We start from the raw sequence: 19942 nt of genomic DNA on the forward strand, positions 1-19942 counted from the left end.
AGTATCAAAAATATGTTTATGGCTAAAGCAACATAAAAGAAAATTACAAGGAGATCTTCGGCGTTTGTGTTGGAGTCTTTATTTGTTCTCATACACAGTTGTGTCATTTTCCCCAAAATAACAACGTATAAAACTATTATTTTAGGCAAACCTAATTTTCTTTAAAAGACCAAATCACTATTCTACTTCACTTCCTCTGTTGTAGGTCTCCTTATCTTAATTCAACAGTAATGCTCACTTTGCTGTGTAAGTCTTAAGTAATAGTGTGTGTGCCCTGTGTTCAGGATGAAATTAAAGTTTGCAGCACTTGTGTCTTTTTCAGAGCTTAGAAGCTTTCACTGATATTAGAGTCATAGTAGCGGTTGTTGTCGGAGGTCAGGGTGGCTCGCATGTTGTCCCAGAAATGAGGCTGGCTGTGGGGGTTTCTAGGCCAAGTGAGGACAGACTTCCTGCAGAGCATTTTCCTCATCTGCAAGTACTTGGACTTATACATCACTTCATCCAAGAGGACCAAGACCACCACATCCACCTTCTCATCTAAGAGGCGCTGTTGGGCCATGAAGAATGCCTGCCTAAGGGTCCCATTGATGGAGCCTCCATTGGTCAGTACGAAGACTGTCTTTTTACTCTTGTAAACCGCATCATACAAGTTCTGAATGCAAGACAATCCAACGAGCCAGTCCCTCTCCTCCAGACAAAGCTTGAACCTCTTTCTCCCCTTGTCCTCCAGGCTGACCCTCAGCTCATTGTAAACCCAGTCTGCCACAGCTTTGTGACGAGTGTCGAAGGCAACAAAGGCATCATATTGGCTGTCTGGCTGGGAAAGCAGGGAGTAGCCTTTGAGCCTCACCCAGAAGATGTGGATAAAGTACCAACAGTCCCAACCATAAAGCTTCTTCAAAATTGGCAGGGCGGTGAAGATGATAGTCATGAATGAGGTGCAGAGGAAGCCAAGATTACCAAGGATCTCCTGGCAAGAACGAGGATCCATAGACAGGACCGCCTTTCCTTGCTGGGACTCGGGAAACTCGCATGTGACATAGGTGGTGAGGTGGGGAATTTTGACCTGTGTGGTCTTGAGAAAGTCGATAAACCAGGAGGAATCACAGTTGCAGGTAAAGGGATTGTTGTGGATGGCCAGCTCAGTGAGGTTGCCTAGGACTTGGGCAGGGAGGCTTTGGGAGTAGAGGAACTTAAGGGCATTGTTACTGAGGTTGAGGAAGTTCAAGGAGGAGGCGCTCTGGAAAAAAGCTTCAGGTAGATTCTTGATGCTGTTGTAGCTGAGATCTAGGATTCTTAATTTACTCCCAAATGTGATAGTTTCTTTGGGAATGGTACTAAGGGAGTTATGGCTGAGGTTAAGGTGTATAAGGTTGCTCAGATTTTCAAGGCACCACCAGGGGAAAAAAATGAGCTTGTTATGGTTGACATTAAGGATCTTCAAGGTCTTGGGGAGGTTGTTCATGGCATCTTTAGACAAAGACCGCAGGTGATTGTTGGAGATGTCCAGGAAGGTGAGGTTAGTGAGGTTCAAAAAGAATCTTAGATAACGGTCGTTTTGGCCGTCCCACATCAAATCCAGGCGATTGCCACCAAAATAAAGTGAATTTAGAGAGTCACTCTCCAGTCTGGTGGAAATGCGGATGCCGATGTCATTCTGGGCCAAGCTCAGGGACCTGAGAGATTTCAGGTGGTGGATGAAGGTAAAACGGTGACCCATTCCCTTCATGTGGAAGTGGTAAGCATTGCTGGTAAGATCTAGGGCCATCAGGGTACTGTTGAGCTCTTGAAAAGCAGTTTCATAGTACAGGTCTATCCGGTTTTGTGCCAGGTTGAGGAAGCGGAGATTCTTTAAGGGCAAAAACTGACTTCCATTCAGGGGTTGGCTGATATAGTTGGAGGACAAATCTAGACAAACCACATCCTCTAAACCTTGGAAGATATCCTGATGTATGGACATGATGTTGTTATTGGATAAATCAAGTGACAGTCTGTTGTTGCAATACTTGTACTGGAGATTCCTCAGCTGTGGGATGAGATCAGTGTCCCAGTCAGGATCTTCATTGACTTGACTTGGATGCTGGAACAAACCAGACATAGTAAAGCCTGGTAACAGATTATGTTCTGGTTCTTTAGGGAGATTAACTGAATGATTAATTACGGATGGACAACGAGGAGGAAAAGCCAGCATGTTCTCAGAAAGCACCACCTGCTTCAGAGTACGAATCTTGGTCAACATTGACATGTTGATCTCATTTAGAAAGTTCATCCGGAAGTCTAGTTTTTGAAGGTTTCTGAGGGCCATTAAAGGTTTTAGTCCTGTGGGCTCCAAAGTGAGGAAGAAGTAACCAGTGAGGAGGAGACATTCCAAGGAACCCATGTCTTGGAAATGAGGAGATAGCTGAAGGGTTGGGAAAACGTGTAGTGGTTCATAATTGAAGATCAAATTGAGGGTTTTGACTTTCTTAAGGTAGCTGAAAAAGGTACCATTCACGATGGCATATGCTAACAGGTTGTCAGATAGGTCCAAGTTGGAAAGGTTGACAAGAGGTTCAAAGAGACTGTCGGACAGGGTCCTGAGAGAGTTTCCTCGCAGGCTTAGGGAGATTAGATTCCTCTGGTTCCGGAAAGAGTTGGGATCCAGGTTGATGGAAGCATTATTGAGACAAGGGAAGCAGGGCTGAGCAGCATGGTCACAGCGCTGGCAGTTCCACTCAAGATTCAGGATTTTAAGTTGGGTTAGGTTGGCAAAATCTATGCTGTTGATTCTGCTGATCTTGTTCTCTCTTAGATCAAGGTCTTCCAAAAACTGTGGAAGGCCTCGGGGAACCACAGTAATATTATTAAACTTGAGCGACAGAACCTTTAGCTGGTGCATATCCCTAAAGACATCCTCCTTTAAATCAAAAGTGTCACCACACGGGTTGTTGTAGTAACAATTTTTGTCCAGGTTGAGGTTCACCAGGTTTTGGGCCCCAGAGAAATTTGCATGGCTGAGGTGGACGATGTTGTTGTAAGCCAAACTGAGAACCTTCAGGCTGGGGGGGAGATGGGGGACTGACGTTAGGCTATTTCCAGACAAGCCAAGGTAGACCAGATTCTTCAAGTTCACAAAGGCTTCTGGCTCAATCTCCATGCGACAAGATGGCAACCCAGGAGACCTCAACCTCGTAGGAAGACAATTCCACATGATGCTCAGGTTCTGCAGGCCTGGAAGGGCACTGAAGGCATCTCTTTTCACCAGCTTGATATTGTTACTGTCCAGGTACAAAGTGGTCACATTACTGGAACTGATCGTAGGGACTTCAAGTAGTTTTCTTTTGCTGCAGACTACCACTGTGGAATTATCGGTGTCGTCACAAAGAAAAAACTTAGGAAGGGTAGCCCTGGCCAGAGGCACCAGGAGACAGATGAAGAGTGAAGGGTATATCAGACGGTTCCTCTGTGTGACAAGAAAATGTATACAGGCTTTTAGTAATCAATACCATGGTGACCCATCCAGTGCAAAACATATTTAATATTATTAAATATTGCTTTGTTATTAAAACGAGAAATGCTTTATACGACTCCCGAAATCAATTTAAACAGTAAGAGTCAATGTCATTTTTATAGCTTTTTTGCATTTCCCATACTATTTTATGGTGTTTGCAATCATTTTTAATGGTTCTAGGTTCTGTTGCTCCGGTGTTTAGTTCTTAGCATTTTTCTTTACCTAGCTGTGCACTCGGGTTGTGCATGACAGGAAAATCCTAAGTGCTGGCACTGAACAGCCTTCCTCATTCCACTCCACTCTGGGTCTACACAGAGAGATCATGTGGGCCAGGAGAGTTCAAAGTCACATGATTTGAATGGATTAAGGAAGGCTGTGTGATGTTATTGAAGTTTCAATTCTCTAGACAAAGCCATTCAAAGCCAGGTAAAGGCTGATATTGTATTGGAGCCAAAGCCACTTGGAATGGTTGCAAATACCATAAAACAGTAAAGGACATTCAAAATGGCAATAAATAAATAAATAAATAAAACACATTCAAACTACTTACCCTTTAAAGACCATTTAATACATCGGAGTTCTGTGACAGTATTTACTATTGAACACAGAATTTTGATACTTTTTATTGACAAAAAATATCTAATATAAAAATAATAATAAAAAAAAAAACCTACCAATAGTAACCCAGGTGACAGTGGTCTCTTGCGGAATTACCATTACAAATAATTATTCATATATAATTATTTAATAAATTAATCATTGCATGAATTGCATTGATGTCAAAGCTTTATTTCTGACCCTCTGAAAGTCAAACACATTTTTTTAAATGTTAGTATTTCGAAAGAATACCACGTAGATATATGCACCACATTTGCAAACAACAATTAATGCATCCGTCAATAAGATTCTGAAAGATCAATAACCCACAAGCTGTGCTCTTGTAAAACTAAAGGTTGGGGTGACATCTATTGAAATGTTAGTCATTTTTACAGTCACTTTATAATTACAGCACAGACCTTCTGATTTGATTTTCAATTGTGGCTACTGTGGGAAGTTATTTTCAAGTAAAAGTCTGTTGCTTGTAAGTTTGTGAATAATTACTTACAAGTGACTGTTCAAAAGGGACAGAGTAAACTACACTTTATTTTTTAAACTGCAGTGAGACATTTATGGTTTACCAGATTCATGTGTTCTCAATTTACAGTCTAACAGTATATGCCGGTGTACATATTTCTTGTTTGTGAACATTAGGATTTAATTGTATGAACAGATTATTTTTAATTATGTTCTAAAGTACTATATGTGTCATTTCAATAGTGCTACAAAACAATAAATAATACATTTACCTTAAATAACCAAGCCTTGCTGTTTTCTATCAGATTCCTGTTTGCAATTAAAGTATTTCATGGAGTATTTCTTCCTAGTATTTTATGTAACATTTGGTGTCTCCAGTATTTTTAAAAAGAAAGCAAGTTCCACCTACCATAGTTTGAGCTTTAACACGGACATCCAGTGTTTTATAAATAAAATACAACCTGCTCTAGAATTAGTACTCCAGTTTTGAAACGGTTTTCTATTCTGAGACAGTCTGGTGAATGCTGACAGTCAGGTGAATGCCATGCATGCAACAGAACCTAAAAAAAAAAAAAGAAAAAAAGCCAGCATGATTCTTCTCAACTGACTAAACCTGACTTCAGAAGCTCACATCCCATAAGCTGCTGGTTTCAGTTCTCTCTTAGAAGTAACTCAGTGGTAAAGGTGGAAACACTGGCAGCAATGTGGAACTAACTATGAAAGACATAAGCATTCATTTCTGTATGGTTAGTCAAAAATATAATTGTAATTCCATTGCAAAGCTCTTTTCATGGTGTCAAATGGATAAGCAGAGAAGACCAATAGGCCGTCGTCTTCAGTGCAGCAGGTGCTGGTGTAACTGCCTGTCTGCAGGCCTTTGCTGTTAAAGGTGGTGTTTGCATTGCTGTGTCTTCTTTTGCTGTGAATGCAGTTGTCAGTGAGTGTTGCATGAGTTGACATGAAAGGGTACCTTCAGTGGTGTGGAGGTATTCTTAATCACTTCTCCACTGGCATAATATTGTGTTTTAAATTTCTTCTGAGGCCGCACAGAAAGATGTACTCTAACCATTCAGATATGTGCTTATTGCAGAAAGCTATTATATCTTTCACTCTAAAGAAGAAATTTAATCCAATAATAACAAAAAAAACAGATAAATTGTTATTTTTTACAAAATCATAGGAGTAGTTAAGGAAAATGTGGGTGCCTTGTTGAAATTATACAAATATATGCTACACAGCAATTCGCATTCATACAAAATTGACAGTAGAATGTTTCTGCTAGTGCCTTTGTCAATACACAATGAACAGGCACACATATTTAAGGAATGATCAAAACAACACAGACATAATTTAACTTCAGTGCTTTGGGAAATAAAGTACACATAGTGAAGCAGATTCTAAGGGCATTATTCCAGTTGCCATTCTACACAATTACTTACAGGTGCATTACACAAGATACGATGCATGTACTGGCTGACTAGCACAGTAGCTGTGCATCAAAGAAATGAAACAATATAAGGAATGGTCATATTTATAATCCATCCATCCACACCTTATTTTTAGTCCTGTATCCTTTACACCGCTGCCTTATCCAGTTATTCATCTCGACATTTCAGTTCTAAAATGTACGACCCTTTAGATCATTTTTAATGCAGTACTTCCCCTTTCAGAGAAATGATTTATCTGTGTGCCATTCACCAGTTTCACGATGTCAGTAAGGCAGGCTGGCACGGCATGTGTTGCAGTAAGTGGAGTTATTATTATTATTATTATTATTATTATTATTATTATTATTATTATTATTTATTTCTTAGCAGACGCCCTTATCCAGGGCGACTTACAATCGCAAGCAAATACAAATACATTCAAGTGTTACAATACAAGTAATACAATAAGAGCAAGAAATACAATAACTTTTGTTCAAGTGTGACAAACCACAATTCAATAATACAGCAGATAATAGTGATAGTTACATCAGGATATGATTAAAGAGTTCCAAACAGTATGCCCATCAAGTACAAATCACCAGAACAGTATGGTTTAGATTCTCAAAACTATTTACTCCAAAACAGCATGAACGCATCTGAAAACACCAAATACAATTCTGAATCAAGAAAAAAAAAAAAAAAAAAAACCAAAACCCAGAGGTCTTCTTACAAACCCGAGGAAATTGTGCGAATTCCAATTTGGAATAAACAGCTTTGAGAACCTAACCCCTATGCCAGGTTGCCACAATCCTGCAGGTATTCTGGGTATCTTTCAGTCATCAATGGCTAAATACCTGGACATTTATTTTAGTGTTGACCAGTTAAGAAAATAATAGGTTCAGGTGGAACAAAAAAACAGATGACCCTGCGTCTCTCCAGGACCGGGGTTGGCCAGCCCTTCCATATGCGATTAAAAAAACAGGAGATTGTGTGGAAAAGTTCAAACAGCTGAAGGAGAGCTGTGGAATGGAACCTTCAAAGTACAGTACAGCATTGTGATTGGGATGTTGGGATGTGAAGCTGGCAGCGAGGCAGGGGTGCTCAGTGAATCACAGTGGGGTGCTGTGTGATCAATAAGCACGTCTCTGTTCAGACCCAGCATCTCTGTCCTGTGACACTGTTGAAAAGATATTCCCGCCCTGTAACTAAGAGACAAGCAAGACAATTTAGGTTATCTGTACTCACAATGGATGGCAATTACTATAAATGACTGCTGATTTTCTCAATTAACACTTTTGTACCCCTCACAGCTGATGTCTTTTGTACACTGCATACAAAATACAAGGAGTAAAAAAATCAATATCTCTTTCAGACAGCTCGAATCTAGCATGGATTATCTTTTTAAATAGGAAGGGGTTCAGTTTGTCCATGCATACACCCAAAACAAAAGGCATTTTCGTGTATTTTATTTTTTTTGTTGATGAATGGCTTTCAGTTTTTTAAACACTCCAATGCAATGATGCACAATCACTCAGCAATGAACGAATATGTTACGCGTTTAAAGCAAAAATGGGAAACACATTGTAAAGTATATCCTCAAACTGGTTTTCTCACTAACTAAAATGCACCTGATCAAATCATTTTTAATCCGACAGTGGTCATTTTTGGAGACCATTAGAAAACAGAAATCACTTACATGGGTCTTGTGCTCTTCCATCAAATTGCTGGAAAATAAATAAAAAATGGTTACATCCTGCTGAACACTAAACTGGGGTGTGCTTGAATACCTACAGCCGCCTACAGTGGAGACTGATTTGAACAACAGTTGGTAGGCAGGCCATTAATTCCCTGGAATCTAAAATAATGGGTTTCTATAGGGGCCTTGCAGTACTAAACAGAAAGACAATTTTGAGTAAATGTATCAATTAATACTAAAGAAAGAAAGCAAGCAAGCTGTGTAGGGTGTGAGTTTGTGTGAGGTGTGCTGTAATGACAGGGCCACTCAGTGTTACCAGTGACAGTGGGCTTGGTGTGCGCTCTCTCTTTTTCCTGGGGTCCTGTGGGAGACTCCTCTCTGGTGTGGGGACTGCAGTGTCACCAAAGGTTCTGTTCCAAACACACAGCACACCGAAGAATTAAATCCACGACGAGCAGTTTTTCAAATATGCCTCAGCCTACTGTAAACCGGCAATGGTATTCTAGCTTACACAGTACAAATCTGTTTAAAAACAGAGAGGCTCCCACATCCATCGCGGGGTCAATATCTCAAGACAGCCTACCAAACCCTCCATGGCTGACTTCATCAAATCTATTCATCCAAATGACCAACGGGCAGATTTGCAGGTTGTTTTCCTGGATCCAGGCAGGTCTTGAAGCATGCATTCACACAGTGGTAAACTGCATGCATTACATCGTCGGACCCTCAAGGTGTAGCTCACCTGTCTTGCAGAAGTGGTTTGGCCATCTCTGTTGGGACTCGCCTGCAAAGTGATGTCCTGCAAGAGATGACGCTCACGTCTATATTACGCTCCTTGTGGAGATTGCAGGAGAATGCACAGTGTATTTATAGATCTTACTTTCCCTTCCACCTCAATAACATTGCATCTCACATTTCAGACACGTAACTGCAACTCACTCTCAGATCTTCCTCAGAATTGAATGAGTGTTAATATATCGGATTCTATTCTTTGTTGGTAATGTGTGTGCCTTAGCTCCTGGAAAAAAAGGTTGTTATGCTAAAAAGCATAGTTGTGTTTGGTTTAAAATGTAATAATGCAGAAAAATAAGTGACAAAATGGGGTCCAGTAATTTGTGGTGATGACTTAGTGCTCATTATTGTAGGGCAGTTCCTGTAAATCAATTGTATTTCTGAATTTCAAAATGTTACCACTGACGAATGTTCTGCATGACTGCATTTCTGAACTAAACTTTCGGATAGGAAGTGAGTAATGACTTGTTTTGTCATTGTGAAAAGAATGTGAGCATAAAGCTGATGACTTGTGATACATACATGCTCAGCAGTTTCCAGATCAGTAAAGCTAGTGCTAACAGTAAGAGGGCCCCAGTCACAGCAAGAACGGCCACGAACCAGGGGTCTGGGATCCACTGATTGTCAAACACAGTGACAATCTGAGGAACCTGGGTCACTTTCTGAAAAATAAAAAAACGTAATTTAGAAATGACTGCCTCCCTCCAACTCTCACAACCACCATGCAAATCTGCACACACCGGCTCTCAGAGCTGCCTGGGGGATTTCTCTTGAGGCAGCTGGGTTAGTATGGTTGTGTAGCTGGGTGGAGGCTGGGCATGAACCAGTGAACCTGGACACCGCAAACGAGCATCTTAACCACAATGCAAAAGAGCCAGGCTCATCTGCAGTATTGTTGTTAGAGCTTTAAACCTCATCTCATCTCACCGACAGGGGACAGAATCCGTAACGGCAGTGTAACATACAGCACTGCCCGTTACAGCTGTACAATACCTCACCGTTCATGAGCACTAAATAAAAATAAATAAATAAAGGTGTCCCTCCAAAGCAAGGATGAGGAACACTGCTGCGCCAGGTCTTTGAATAAACAGAAGACCACATTGTGGTGATTATACGAGCCGCCCTACCGTGGTTTTGAGGGGGGTGGTGGGGACTGTGGTTGTCCATGGAATCACGTGGACTATCACTGTCACCGTGGTGGAGAAGGTCGGGGGCCCACCGTCCGTCACCTTGACCAGGAGTTCATAGGTCGTAGGGTCATACACCCCCGGTTTCAGGTAAGAGAAGGTGTTCTGGGATACCAGAGTGCTTTTAGTCATGGTGAATCGATTGTTAACATTACCTGGAATTAATACAAAACACAGCTGAAGACAGGCTGGACAGAAAAGCACATTAAAGCAAAATCTTTATTGTAGCTGTTCAAGTTACATGCAAAATTAATGATGCAATATCTTGAAAATATCCATTGATCTTCCCAACTATTTTAGTGGTAATAATTAAACAAGTGAAATACAGTGTTACCAAATTAAATGCATATATTATATATATATATATGCATTTACAACAAACTATATATATATATATATATATATATATATATATATATATATATATATATATATATATATATATATATATATATACTTTGTTGTAATTATTGCACGCATGTACTGTAGTTAAATACTGTAGCTATGGCATTGTACTGTACAGTTACATACTGCATTACTAGGTTTGCCACTACAAGATTCCATTTTAGAAACTGTAACAGTGTCGTCCTGGCTTCACCGGCACTTGCCTCCCACGAGCGTGTAGGTGAGCGTGGAGGTGATGTCTTGGTCAGTGCACTGAACCAGAACGATTTCCTGCCCGGCTTTGAGGGTGGAGAAGATAGTGGCCTCGTAGTATGGAGGATTGCACACTGGTGGGTTATCGTTGGTATCCTGGGTGGAAAAAAAATCAAAATTTCAATGATTTTAGTCAAGAAATGCAACAGTGTAGGATATTTAATAGAAATTGAACTAATCTGGCCCTTAATGGCAGCCAACCTAAATACTGCTAGCATTTAGATGATTAGAGAAGGCCTCTTTGCGTATGTACAATATAAGTTATATATACATTATGAAAACCAACATTACTATCAGGGGATGTAACACTTTGTCTTAAAAGTATGGGTGCTTTTTATTTTTTTTTATGTAGGTGGTGGTATAAGATTCCATTGAGGGACACTGGGAGGCATTGCAGCCTTATCCCACATCTATTTTACTTACCTGGACCTCGATAGTGATGGTCTGCAAGGCTGTCTTCTGTCTATTGGGGTCAGGCTGCAGGTCTTGGTTCATATCCACTGCCTCAATCTTCAGCTGGTAGGTCGACTGTCTTTCAAAGTCCAGAGTGGACAAGAGATTGATCTGGCCTTCAAACAAAGGTTGACAGAGCAAATGTAGCGGTCATTTAGAGGTGAGGAAGATCTGGGTTCAGACACACTCACACTACTCTTGAGATAACAGCAATGTTTGTCAATTAAGATACAGTGTATATATATATATATATACATTGTCAGGAGGTGAAGTTTTCTTTTCAGACATTGATTCTGTTTGTTATACTTAACAGTTTCACACAAACAATCCGACATAAAGACAAGCTTTCAAGACATCAAACATCTCTATCAGGTGAAAGTGAAAATAAAGAAACACATGCTATTATTTATAATTACCTCGACTAACACAGAAAAATATATTTTCCCACATTTTTTTCATGTCATTTAATGGAAGTTTTTAAAAAAAAAAAATGTTTTAACGTTTTATTTCAACAATGGCAAATGTTTTTTTTGGTTTTTTTTGCTTTGTTTTATTCGTTCCAGTCTGACCATATGTTGACACTCACCGCTCCTGGGATCAATGTAGAACTGGGGTGGGTTGTTGCCATTGCCTCCAGTGATTCGGTACTGGATGTTGTTGAAGGGCCAGTCACGGTCAGTTGCTGTGACCACCCCAATGACGGTACCCACCGGGCTTCTCTCGTTCACTGTGAAGGTGAAAGGTTCCTTGAAGGTGGGGGGGAACTCGTTAACTGGAGTAACCGTCACAAACACTGAAACGCTGGCTGGAAAATGGAAGATTAACAGCTGTACAAATTATTATTATTATTATTATTATTATTATTATTATTATTTGTTTATTTAGCAGACGCCTTTATCCAAGGCGACTTACAGAGACTAGGGTGTGTGAACTATGCATCAGCTGCAGAGTCACTTACAATTACGTCTCACCCGAAAGACGGAGCACAAGGAGGTTAAGTGACTTGCTCAGGGTCACACAATGAGTCAGTGGCTGAGGTGGGATTTGAACCGGGGACCTCCTGGTTACAAGCCCTTTTCTTTAACCACTGGACCACACAGCCTTCAGAACATACCCCCAGCAGCAGCTCCCTTAATCAATCATTCAACTGCGCTGGTTAATACAGCAATGCACCTGTTACTTATCCCATTGCATTGCAACGGAACAAACTGGTTCTGTAAAAAGCAAAGGAAGACCTACAAAGAGAGCAGTTTTTAGAAATGATGTTGGTTGCTACAACAGAAAGCAGAGCGTTAGCAAATACTCTAAATGTAATGTAAAGACAGGACGTGAAAGTCGTTCACAGCAGTGTTATCGATGGAAGGGCTAAATGGAAAAGCTCTCTTACTTCATAGAAGACATGAAATGTGACTTACTTGTCAACTGAGGCACTCCACTGTCTTTTATTAGGATGGTAATGGGGTACTGGAAATCAACACCTGCCATTACAGCAGAGTCATAGTCCAGTGTATTGTTTAACTGGGGGAAAAAATAAATACAAAAAAACATTAGCAATTAAAATAAAAAATAAAAAAAAAACTAAAATGAAAGTTTGATCTTCTATTGAGCTGGTCTCCCTGCTTCGGCGATTCGCCCTCTTCAACTTATTCAAAATCCTGCTGCTCATCTGGTATTCCCAACCCCGCTACTCTCACTCTACCCCTCTGCTTCACACTCTCCACTGGATACCTCTCTCTGCTCAAATCCTGTTTAAGACCCTTGCCTTTGTCTATCGCTCTCTTCATCATACTGCCCCTTTCCTATCTCCAATTCCTCATGTCTCCTTATATTCCCTCTCGCCCTCTTAGCTCATCCTCTACTGGCCCACTTGTTATGCCTTCTCTTCACTCTCCTTCCTCCTGTGCTCGCTCTTTTTCTTCACTCTCCTTCCTCCCGTGCTCGCTCTTTCTCTTCCCTCGTCCCCCTGTGGTGGAAGCAGGACTGTTCAGTCTTTTATTGCTTTCCACCGTCTTCTCAAAACCCACTCATTCAACCTTTATGTAAATTCCTATTTAAATATATTTTTGTATTTTTTCCTTTATTTATATTAATTTTGTATATATGTGTTTGTTTTGCTTTTTTATTGCCTGTAACATATACTTTTATATTTTGTTTAATTTCTGTAAGTCGCTTTGGATAAAAGCGTCTGCTAAATAATAATAATAATAATAATCCACAGACAAAACCTGATGGTTCATGGGCTTTGGTTCCAGCTCCATGCTCACCCCTCACCTCCAGCGTGGTCCCCTGCAGACGGAACATGTACTTAGATACACCGTCAGCCTGAATGCTGTAAGAGAGCGTGTTGCCCGTGCTGTCCCTGTCCGTGCAGCTCAAGGTAAAGAGAGTGCCTGCAATGGGTGTGGTCTCCGGCACATGAGTTCTGTTCATTGGAAAGAAACACCAAGGGTTACGGAACTATATTGAACTGGGGAGACAGCAAACTGCAGTATTTCTCTAAACACTGCTGATAGTGGGATTCCATGTCAAACTGACAGTTTGAAAGACAAACCTAAAATGGTCTGCTTTGTTTCAAAAACAAGAAGAAGAAACGACAGGTCTCCAGGTCATTTATTATGATGACATGGAAATGCAGGTCAACCCGCAAATTTAAGTTAATGTCAAAAGGGCAATCTCAAGGAATGTTGCACACACAGATCACATGGAGACCTGCTAGCAGTATGCAGGTTTCTTAGTAACGTCATTGATTTTATTTAAACAAATGTGCAACATGTCTACCACGCCCATTCTTACTATCATCATGGAATCGACCAGCAGTGAAAAGCATCTTTATAAATCAGTTACTGCATAACTCCCTGGGCCAGAGGAGGGAGACCCGAGAAGAATAAACAAGTTAGGGAAAAGTTTGTTTGAATTAGCTGTCAGCACACTACCCTTCTCAAGGAATACGTTTAATATTGCTATCTAGAGAGAACTGAATAAAGGCACACTGATGAATACACAGTAAATATCTGTTTCTTATGAGACTGAGCTCGAACTGGGGAGTCTGCGCACCACAAGCGAGCGTCTTAACCACAATACAAAAAAGCGGCAGGCTTGTTTGCATCCCAGGTTTTAGAGCTTTTATCCTCATCTCAGCGACAGGGGACAGAATCCATAACGGCAGAGCATCACACCGCACTGCCCGTCACACTTACACAACGACCGCAGGCGTGCAGAGTGGAGGGATATCATTGGCGTCCTGCACCGTCACTTGCACAGTAGCTGTGGCGCTGACCTTATGGACAGGGTCGTAGGCACGGACCAGTAAGGAGGTAACAGCCAGGCCTGGGTTGGAATCCAGACCGAGATTGTAGGTGGTCCTGATCACCCCTGTTTCTATACAGCAAGCAAAACACAGGAGCCTAAAACACACTGTGTCCCATTCATGTAGGTTAATTCACTGTATTTACACCAAGGCGGCACCATCCCTGTGCATGCAAACTTGTTTATGGCCATGCTGAAAACCACGACTGGAAAAGCACAGAATCAGTGATAATTTTGAGTTATGATTTGAGGTACGTGCACAAAAATAACCAGTACCTTGTAAGCAAATATAACACGACTGGGTTTTCTATAGCAACACAAAACGCCTAACATAACAGGCATACAGACCTTATAAAAGGTTTTTATTTTGTCTAAGTAGAACCTTATCCTGTATAATGACTCACACCATGGATAATGTTGAAGCCATAGTCAAATCAACCACACACTTAACAAATATTTACTTATGATTTACATCAGATTTTAAAGGTACAATGAAATGGTATGCAGGGAAGATCCCTTCTGATACCCTATCAGGCTCAGTACAGAAGATTTCTTACTTTCATTGATCTGAAAGGCTGAGGTTGGGGTTATTAACTGGTAGTGCACATTTGTTCCCAGAGCTGTGACTGTAGCTACCACAGCTGCTGGCCCTGTGTTCTCCCGAATAGTTACAGCCTGGTTGACATCCCTGGGGAAAAGATATTATGAAATTCAGTATCTTTAGTGATTAGACTAGTCCGGGCACTTTGAGATGGTATCTGGTGAAAAAGTAAAAGTCTGTAGACCGGTCTTTTATTGAAACCGAAGCTCTCTGAACACGTGTCACATGTGAACATGTGGTCATAGTCGTGATGGATTCATTTAATGAAGAGACGTGTTACTGAAGCAGATTATTTCAGTACATTTCACAGTTAATGTCACAGATTTGAAATGTACATGTACATGTGCACTCTAGTACTATGCATCTGCGATTTTCTGCACAGCCTTACAATGGCGCCCCATACTCACTTGAAGGATATGGTGGTCTTGTCAACGGGCAAGACCTCCACAGTGAGGGTCCCCGTGCATGAAGCTCTGTGCTGATCCAGCACCTTTATCGTCAGCGTGAAACTCTGCAGCCAGAAGGGGGAGCCGGAGAACACAGTCACAGTCATTTTATTGTCACGTCACAATATCTCTTCTTAGAGATATTGTGGGAAATGCTCATGTAGGGAAATAGGTAAATTAAAAAGTATTGTGGATACTCAGTTTATAGAAAGAAATTTATGCAAGGGTAACAAAGCGATTCAAACAATATTATTGAGTACAGTGCTCAGCACAGCTGCAAGTGGGGTGTGGGAACTTGACCTTGGTGGAACATTGCTGGCACAAAGAGAAGCTAAGCTTGCAAAAACTTTCACACACGTTTAGGCAAGACATATAAGACAGGCATTTGAGAGTACATTTTAGCATTCATGACAATCCTCCAAGAACATACACCAGCACCGTGTCGGATGCCCTCCTAGAGATAAGTTATTGCTTCATTTCTGCAATAACTAGTGGCCTCATTTCTGTGTCTAGTGATAATGATTAAGCTGTGAAAGTGACTTTTTTGATTATTGGAATCAATAAAGGAAACTAAATCCAGCTTAAATCCTTGTTGTATGCGCTCCTTCACACACAAATATATACATCAGTTAGTTTCCTTACACTTATCTAAGCAGAAGTCACCCCCACCCCCCTCTATCTAGAAACCATGCAAAGAGCCTGGATTAGGTATATCCCGTAGCCATATTGCATTTCGTCACAAGAGTGATTTTTTTTTGTTTGTTTCGTAAAATTTCTGCAATGGCTTTTCAACACGACTTCAAAAACAGTGATGCATTGTTGAGAGTAGCAGAGATATCCTCTTACCCGGTCACCGGTCTGATAATTGAAAGCCTGATTTGGATAAACGTTGCCAGACGCGTCGATGGTAAAATCTCCATTTGGCACAACCTGCATTATGTTATACTGGGAAACAAGAAAATAGTTTTTCAATAGCCGATACCCAAGTAGCAACAGTAGCTCTTAGATGAAGATTAACCCAAGTTACTTAACCGAGTTTAACCCAGAGCATGAAAGTGGAGTTCAAGAAAGGACACAAGCCCTAAAAGATATACCACTGGTACATAAAAAAAAAAAAAAACACACACAACATTTCCCACCACCAGCTCCGCTATATAAATATTTTAAACAATCCCTGGAACAGGAACATATAGATTAAATACAAGGAAACACTTTACTTTAAGTGCCTCTTAATCCTACTTTATTGCACAACAATAACACAGTAATTACACACATTGTTCTGTAGTTTAAATGCAACTACATGTTCAATTACATAGTAAGCCTCTGAGGCAGTCTAACATCATCTTCAAAACACTGCATTTGTAAACGTGTTGTGCATTTACAATCCAACTGCTCTGTAACCACATGTGCATTTAAAGCGTAATTAGTGTGTACTTAGAAACACTATCTGTAAATGATACCCAAGCAGGTGAACACAGTCAGAAAAACATGAAAGAAGAAGACACACTGTCCTTACACTGAAGATTGTGCCAGCATTGGCGTTAGTAGTGATGGCTGTGTAAATCTTGGTGGTCTTGGGCACATTCTCCAGCACCTGCACTGTATCTCCGACTGAAAGCCAAGCAGAAAGAAGAGCATCACTCTGCTGGGTTCTGCATGCTCAGCAGGTAAAGCACAGTGCAACGTATACTGTACACAGAACCCTATCCGTTCTTGAGATCCAATTTTTAATCACCATCTTAACAACGCCTCTGTAAGAGCCAATATAGCTCGTGAAAAAAATGTATGGGTCAAGTTTGACAGCATGTACATATATTGAAGGCAAAGGTAGCCAGAGAGTCACATGTTTTTAAAGTTGTTGATCCTACTGTGAACTCCCCCAGTACAGTGTTCTCTTACCCTGGCTTGAGAAAGGTGTTGCACACTGGAGGGGATAGCTGACTGGAGTGATCTGCACGTAGAGGTTAGAAGAAATGCTGCCGTAGCCATTAGTATAAGTGATGGCTATGTTGTATTGATTCACCATCAAAGCATTTAGTGCTGCAGAGCTGTTCAGTTTGATCTGGGGAAAAGAAATAGCACATAAACGACCAGTGACATGATAAAATGATCTCTATGAAGAGTATATTAATATAAAAAAACAGCCACAGAAAGCCTACATCACAAGTACACCACTGCAAAAAAATGAACCGAAAAAAACCCAAAAAACAACCTTGTGTTCAAGTCCTTCACCTAAGCCTTGCAGCCTGTGCTGTGGAAGTTCACGGTCGCCACATAACAAGAGTGCTGCTTTTGTGATTGAATCCACTGCCATTGTTTATTGAAAAAGAAAGCGAAGGAAACACTACATGTTGACAGCTAACATGTACATGAGTACTAGCAGCTCTCACCGTTGCTGTTTTTCCTGAGTTGATTGAAGGGTTGTTGAAGAATGTGGTTGCAGGACTGACAGTCATGGATACTGTTGACATTGAATGCCAGTTTCCAAGAGTGAATGAATGAACTGTGGTTCCTGGCACACTGTTTTCTGGGATTCTAACAGTTTGTGGAAGGGTGTCAAAGTCTCAAGAAGCAAGAGAATAAATCAATAATTATATACATTTGCTGTTGCAACATAAATGGTAAATTTATTTAATAATAATAATATCAATAATAATAATAATAATAATAATAATAATAATAATAATAATAATAATAATAATACTTACAAGGCTCATAGATGCAAAAGGATCTACATACTGAAAAAAAAAAATTATAAAAAATACTCACAACTATTCTATGTCCAAATAGAATCAATTTGTTTACAGTGTTATAACTAATGTATGTGTTTTTTTATACTTCAAATTTTATTGAAAATGTTCACATTAACAGTTGTTGTAACATGACTTTTAAAGTCAAAATAATAAGGAAATTAATTAGTACGCACCTTGTAACAGTACAATCAGAAGCAGTCTCAAGGTTGCTGCTCTGTCCATCGTGGTTCTTGTAAAAGCTGCCTGGAGAGAAGTGGTGTTGATCCCTGCGTGTGTTGAAAGCTCTGGCATCAAGTTTCTGTTTGAATTTCCAAGACCCAGGGCAAACACAGAGTGAATGGGGTTGCTATGTATTCAGGGGTAAATGGAAGGTGGCATTCTAAGGACCCACTGCACAAACAATGAACCATTCAAGCATGTTGAGACAGAAATAAGGAACTTTTCTGCAGTGTAAAAACCTCCCCCTGTATTTCAAAATTTAAAAAATAAATAAGTAATAAACACAGGGCGGGCCAACAATCAAACAACGTAGAGACAGAGAGAGAAAGATAGAGTTACTGTTATTGCTACCAATTCTCAAAATGTCGCCCTCCTTGTGCTTGGAACCAGTTTAACTGAAAAAGGAGAAAAGGGCCATTTTGGCCCCAGAATATTGTTACAGACCCACAGGGGTCGAATTAATCAGCCAACTCCCAGCCGGTATACAAGACAGACTTGCACAGTATTAGAGCATTTTACAGTATCAGGGATCGACGTGAATTGCATCAACCACCTTAAGGGGGTACTGTAAAATGCTCTAAAAAAATCCTGCTGTGCCTCATACCGGCAGTAGAAAGGTTGCTCAAATAAACCCCCTGGAAACAGCCTAGTCCCATGTTGAAACATTTACAGGTACTTCAATAAAAGCTATGCTGAAGAAAGAAAGAAAGAAAGAAAGAAAGAAAGAAAGAAAGAAAGAAAGAGGCAAACAAAAAAAAAGCAAACAAAAACATGTTTTTAATGGTGGCTACGTCAGCAACCCTGCACACACGTCAATGTTCTTTTCCTTTGAGAACTGTTTGCATGTTTTGTGAACTCTGGAAACTGCCTTCCTCATGTTAACACGTATTAAGAAACAAACACCTTTACTTGACCTGTAATGAGCACTGAGAGAGCGGCAGCACTGAATGAATAAATACAACAAGGGAAAAAAGTGTGTTCAAGTCCTGCAAGAACGTTGTGGATTCTCTCCCAGTCGGTTGAAAGATCTATAACCACACCTGCACAGACAAGCCAGGCTTTTCTTTTGCATAGCAGTTAAGACGCTTGTTTGTGCTCACCAGACAGTTTGCCGCCAGGCTCTGCCGCTATTAAAAAGGCAGTAATGTACTGCACCGATTATAAACCTCGTAAAAAATAACATGCAGTTTGTCCTTTCTAATAAATCATAGGTGCCCTTTTGAATGTCTTTGACAAATTTACAAATTGGAAATAATAAATCAAATCAACAGGATTGTTGCAGGTCTCAGCGCTATCAACAGCAACAGCCACAGTTATTCAAATCAAGCCATTCAAATGGAGGCACTGATAGTATTATATAAACCTGCCCTGTACTGTAAGTGGGTCTTTTGCAGCCAAGTAACCCGCAGATAATAATATTTATCATCCAACAAAGTGATTGTTAAACAAACATAACAAAACCAAAAGCATTGTCTCTACCTGGAAAACCTGTTTGATTTATAATCTCCTTATGGCTCTGTACATACTCTGTTTATTATACCAGTTAGATAAACAGAAATGAGAGTTTCTCTTAACAAAGCATCTCAGGGGACATAATCTAAAGGGAATGTCATATGTGATCGAATGGTTAAATGCAGTTACATGTATGTGTGAAAAGGAATGAATACACAATGTCAAAGCATGTGCTGTGTATCATAGATCTGTCTAGAGGTTAACACAATGAGGTAGTGAAGTAAGAAAACAAATATCAAAAAATACAGCTGTATACAAAACATCAACACAGTAACTCAGAAGTGTACTGAGAGAACTTCAAGTGACATGATCTTAATACGGGAGCCTTT

At 40.3% G+C, this 19942-nt stretch overlaps 2 protein-coding genes across 8 annotated transcripts; both read right to left on the reverse strand.

The window, feature by feature from the left end:
* Positions 1-55: 55 nt before the first annotated feature.
* On the reverse strand, positions 56-3472 carry LOC117412533 (toll-like receptor 9; the record flags this gene model as incomplete). Its single annotated transcript, XM_034020989.3, has 1 exon — positions 56-3472. A coding segment is annotated over one exon (3147 nt), but the record flags the coding sequence as incomplete, so codon positions are not given.
* Positions 3473-4154: 682 nt separating this feature from the next.
* On the reverse strand, positions 4155-18303 carry LOC117971347 (cadherin-related family member 4-like). 7 transcript variants are annotated; one of them, XM_059000292.1, is made up of 20 exons: positions 18056-18302; positions 17838-17867; positions 17520-17692; positions 17029-17191; positions 16646-16740; positions 15976-16074; positions 15091-15194; positions 14640-14770; positions 13974-14154; positions 13048-13198; positions 12192-12294; positions 11363-11581; positions 10747-10892; positions 10275-10419; positions 9607-9821; positions 9002-9141; positions 8430-8486; positions 8004-8097; positions 7688-7715; positions 5697-7196 (listed from the first exon to the last, which is right to left on the reverse strand). In XM_059000292.1, the coding sequence occupies exons 1-20, from the start codon at positions 18171-18173 to the stop codon at positions 7141-7143; spliced, it is 2448 nt and encodes an 815-aa protein (XP_058856275.1). In that variant the 5' UTR covers positions 18174-18302; the 3' UTR covers positions 5697-7140. The 7 variants fall into 7 exon arrangements, 6 of the variants coding, with proteins under 6 accessions (XP_058856276.1, XP_058856280.1, XP_058856279.1 ...); XM_059000293.1 differs by lacking the exons at positions 5697-7196; positions 8004-8097 and adding an exon at positions 4155-5124; XM_059000294.1 differs by lacking the exon at positions 8004-8097 and having other exon boundaries at positions 5698-7196.
* Positions 18304-19942: the final 1639 nt, after the last annotated feature.

Source organism: Acipenser ruthenus, chromosome 25, assembly GCF_902713425.1.
Source record: "Acipenser ruthenus chromosome 25, fAciRut3.2 maternal haplotype, whole genome shotgun sequence".
Lineage (NCBI taxonomy): Eukaryota > Metazoa > Chordata > Actinopteri > Acipenseriformes > Acipenseridae > Acipenser > Acipenser ruthenus.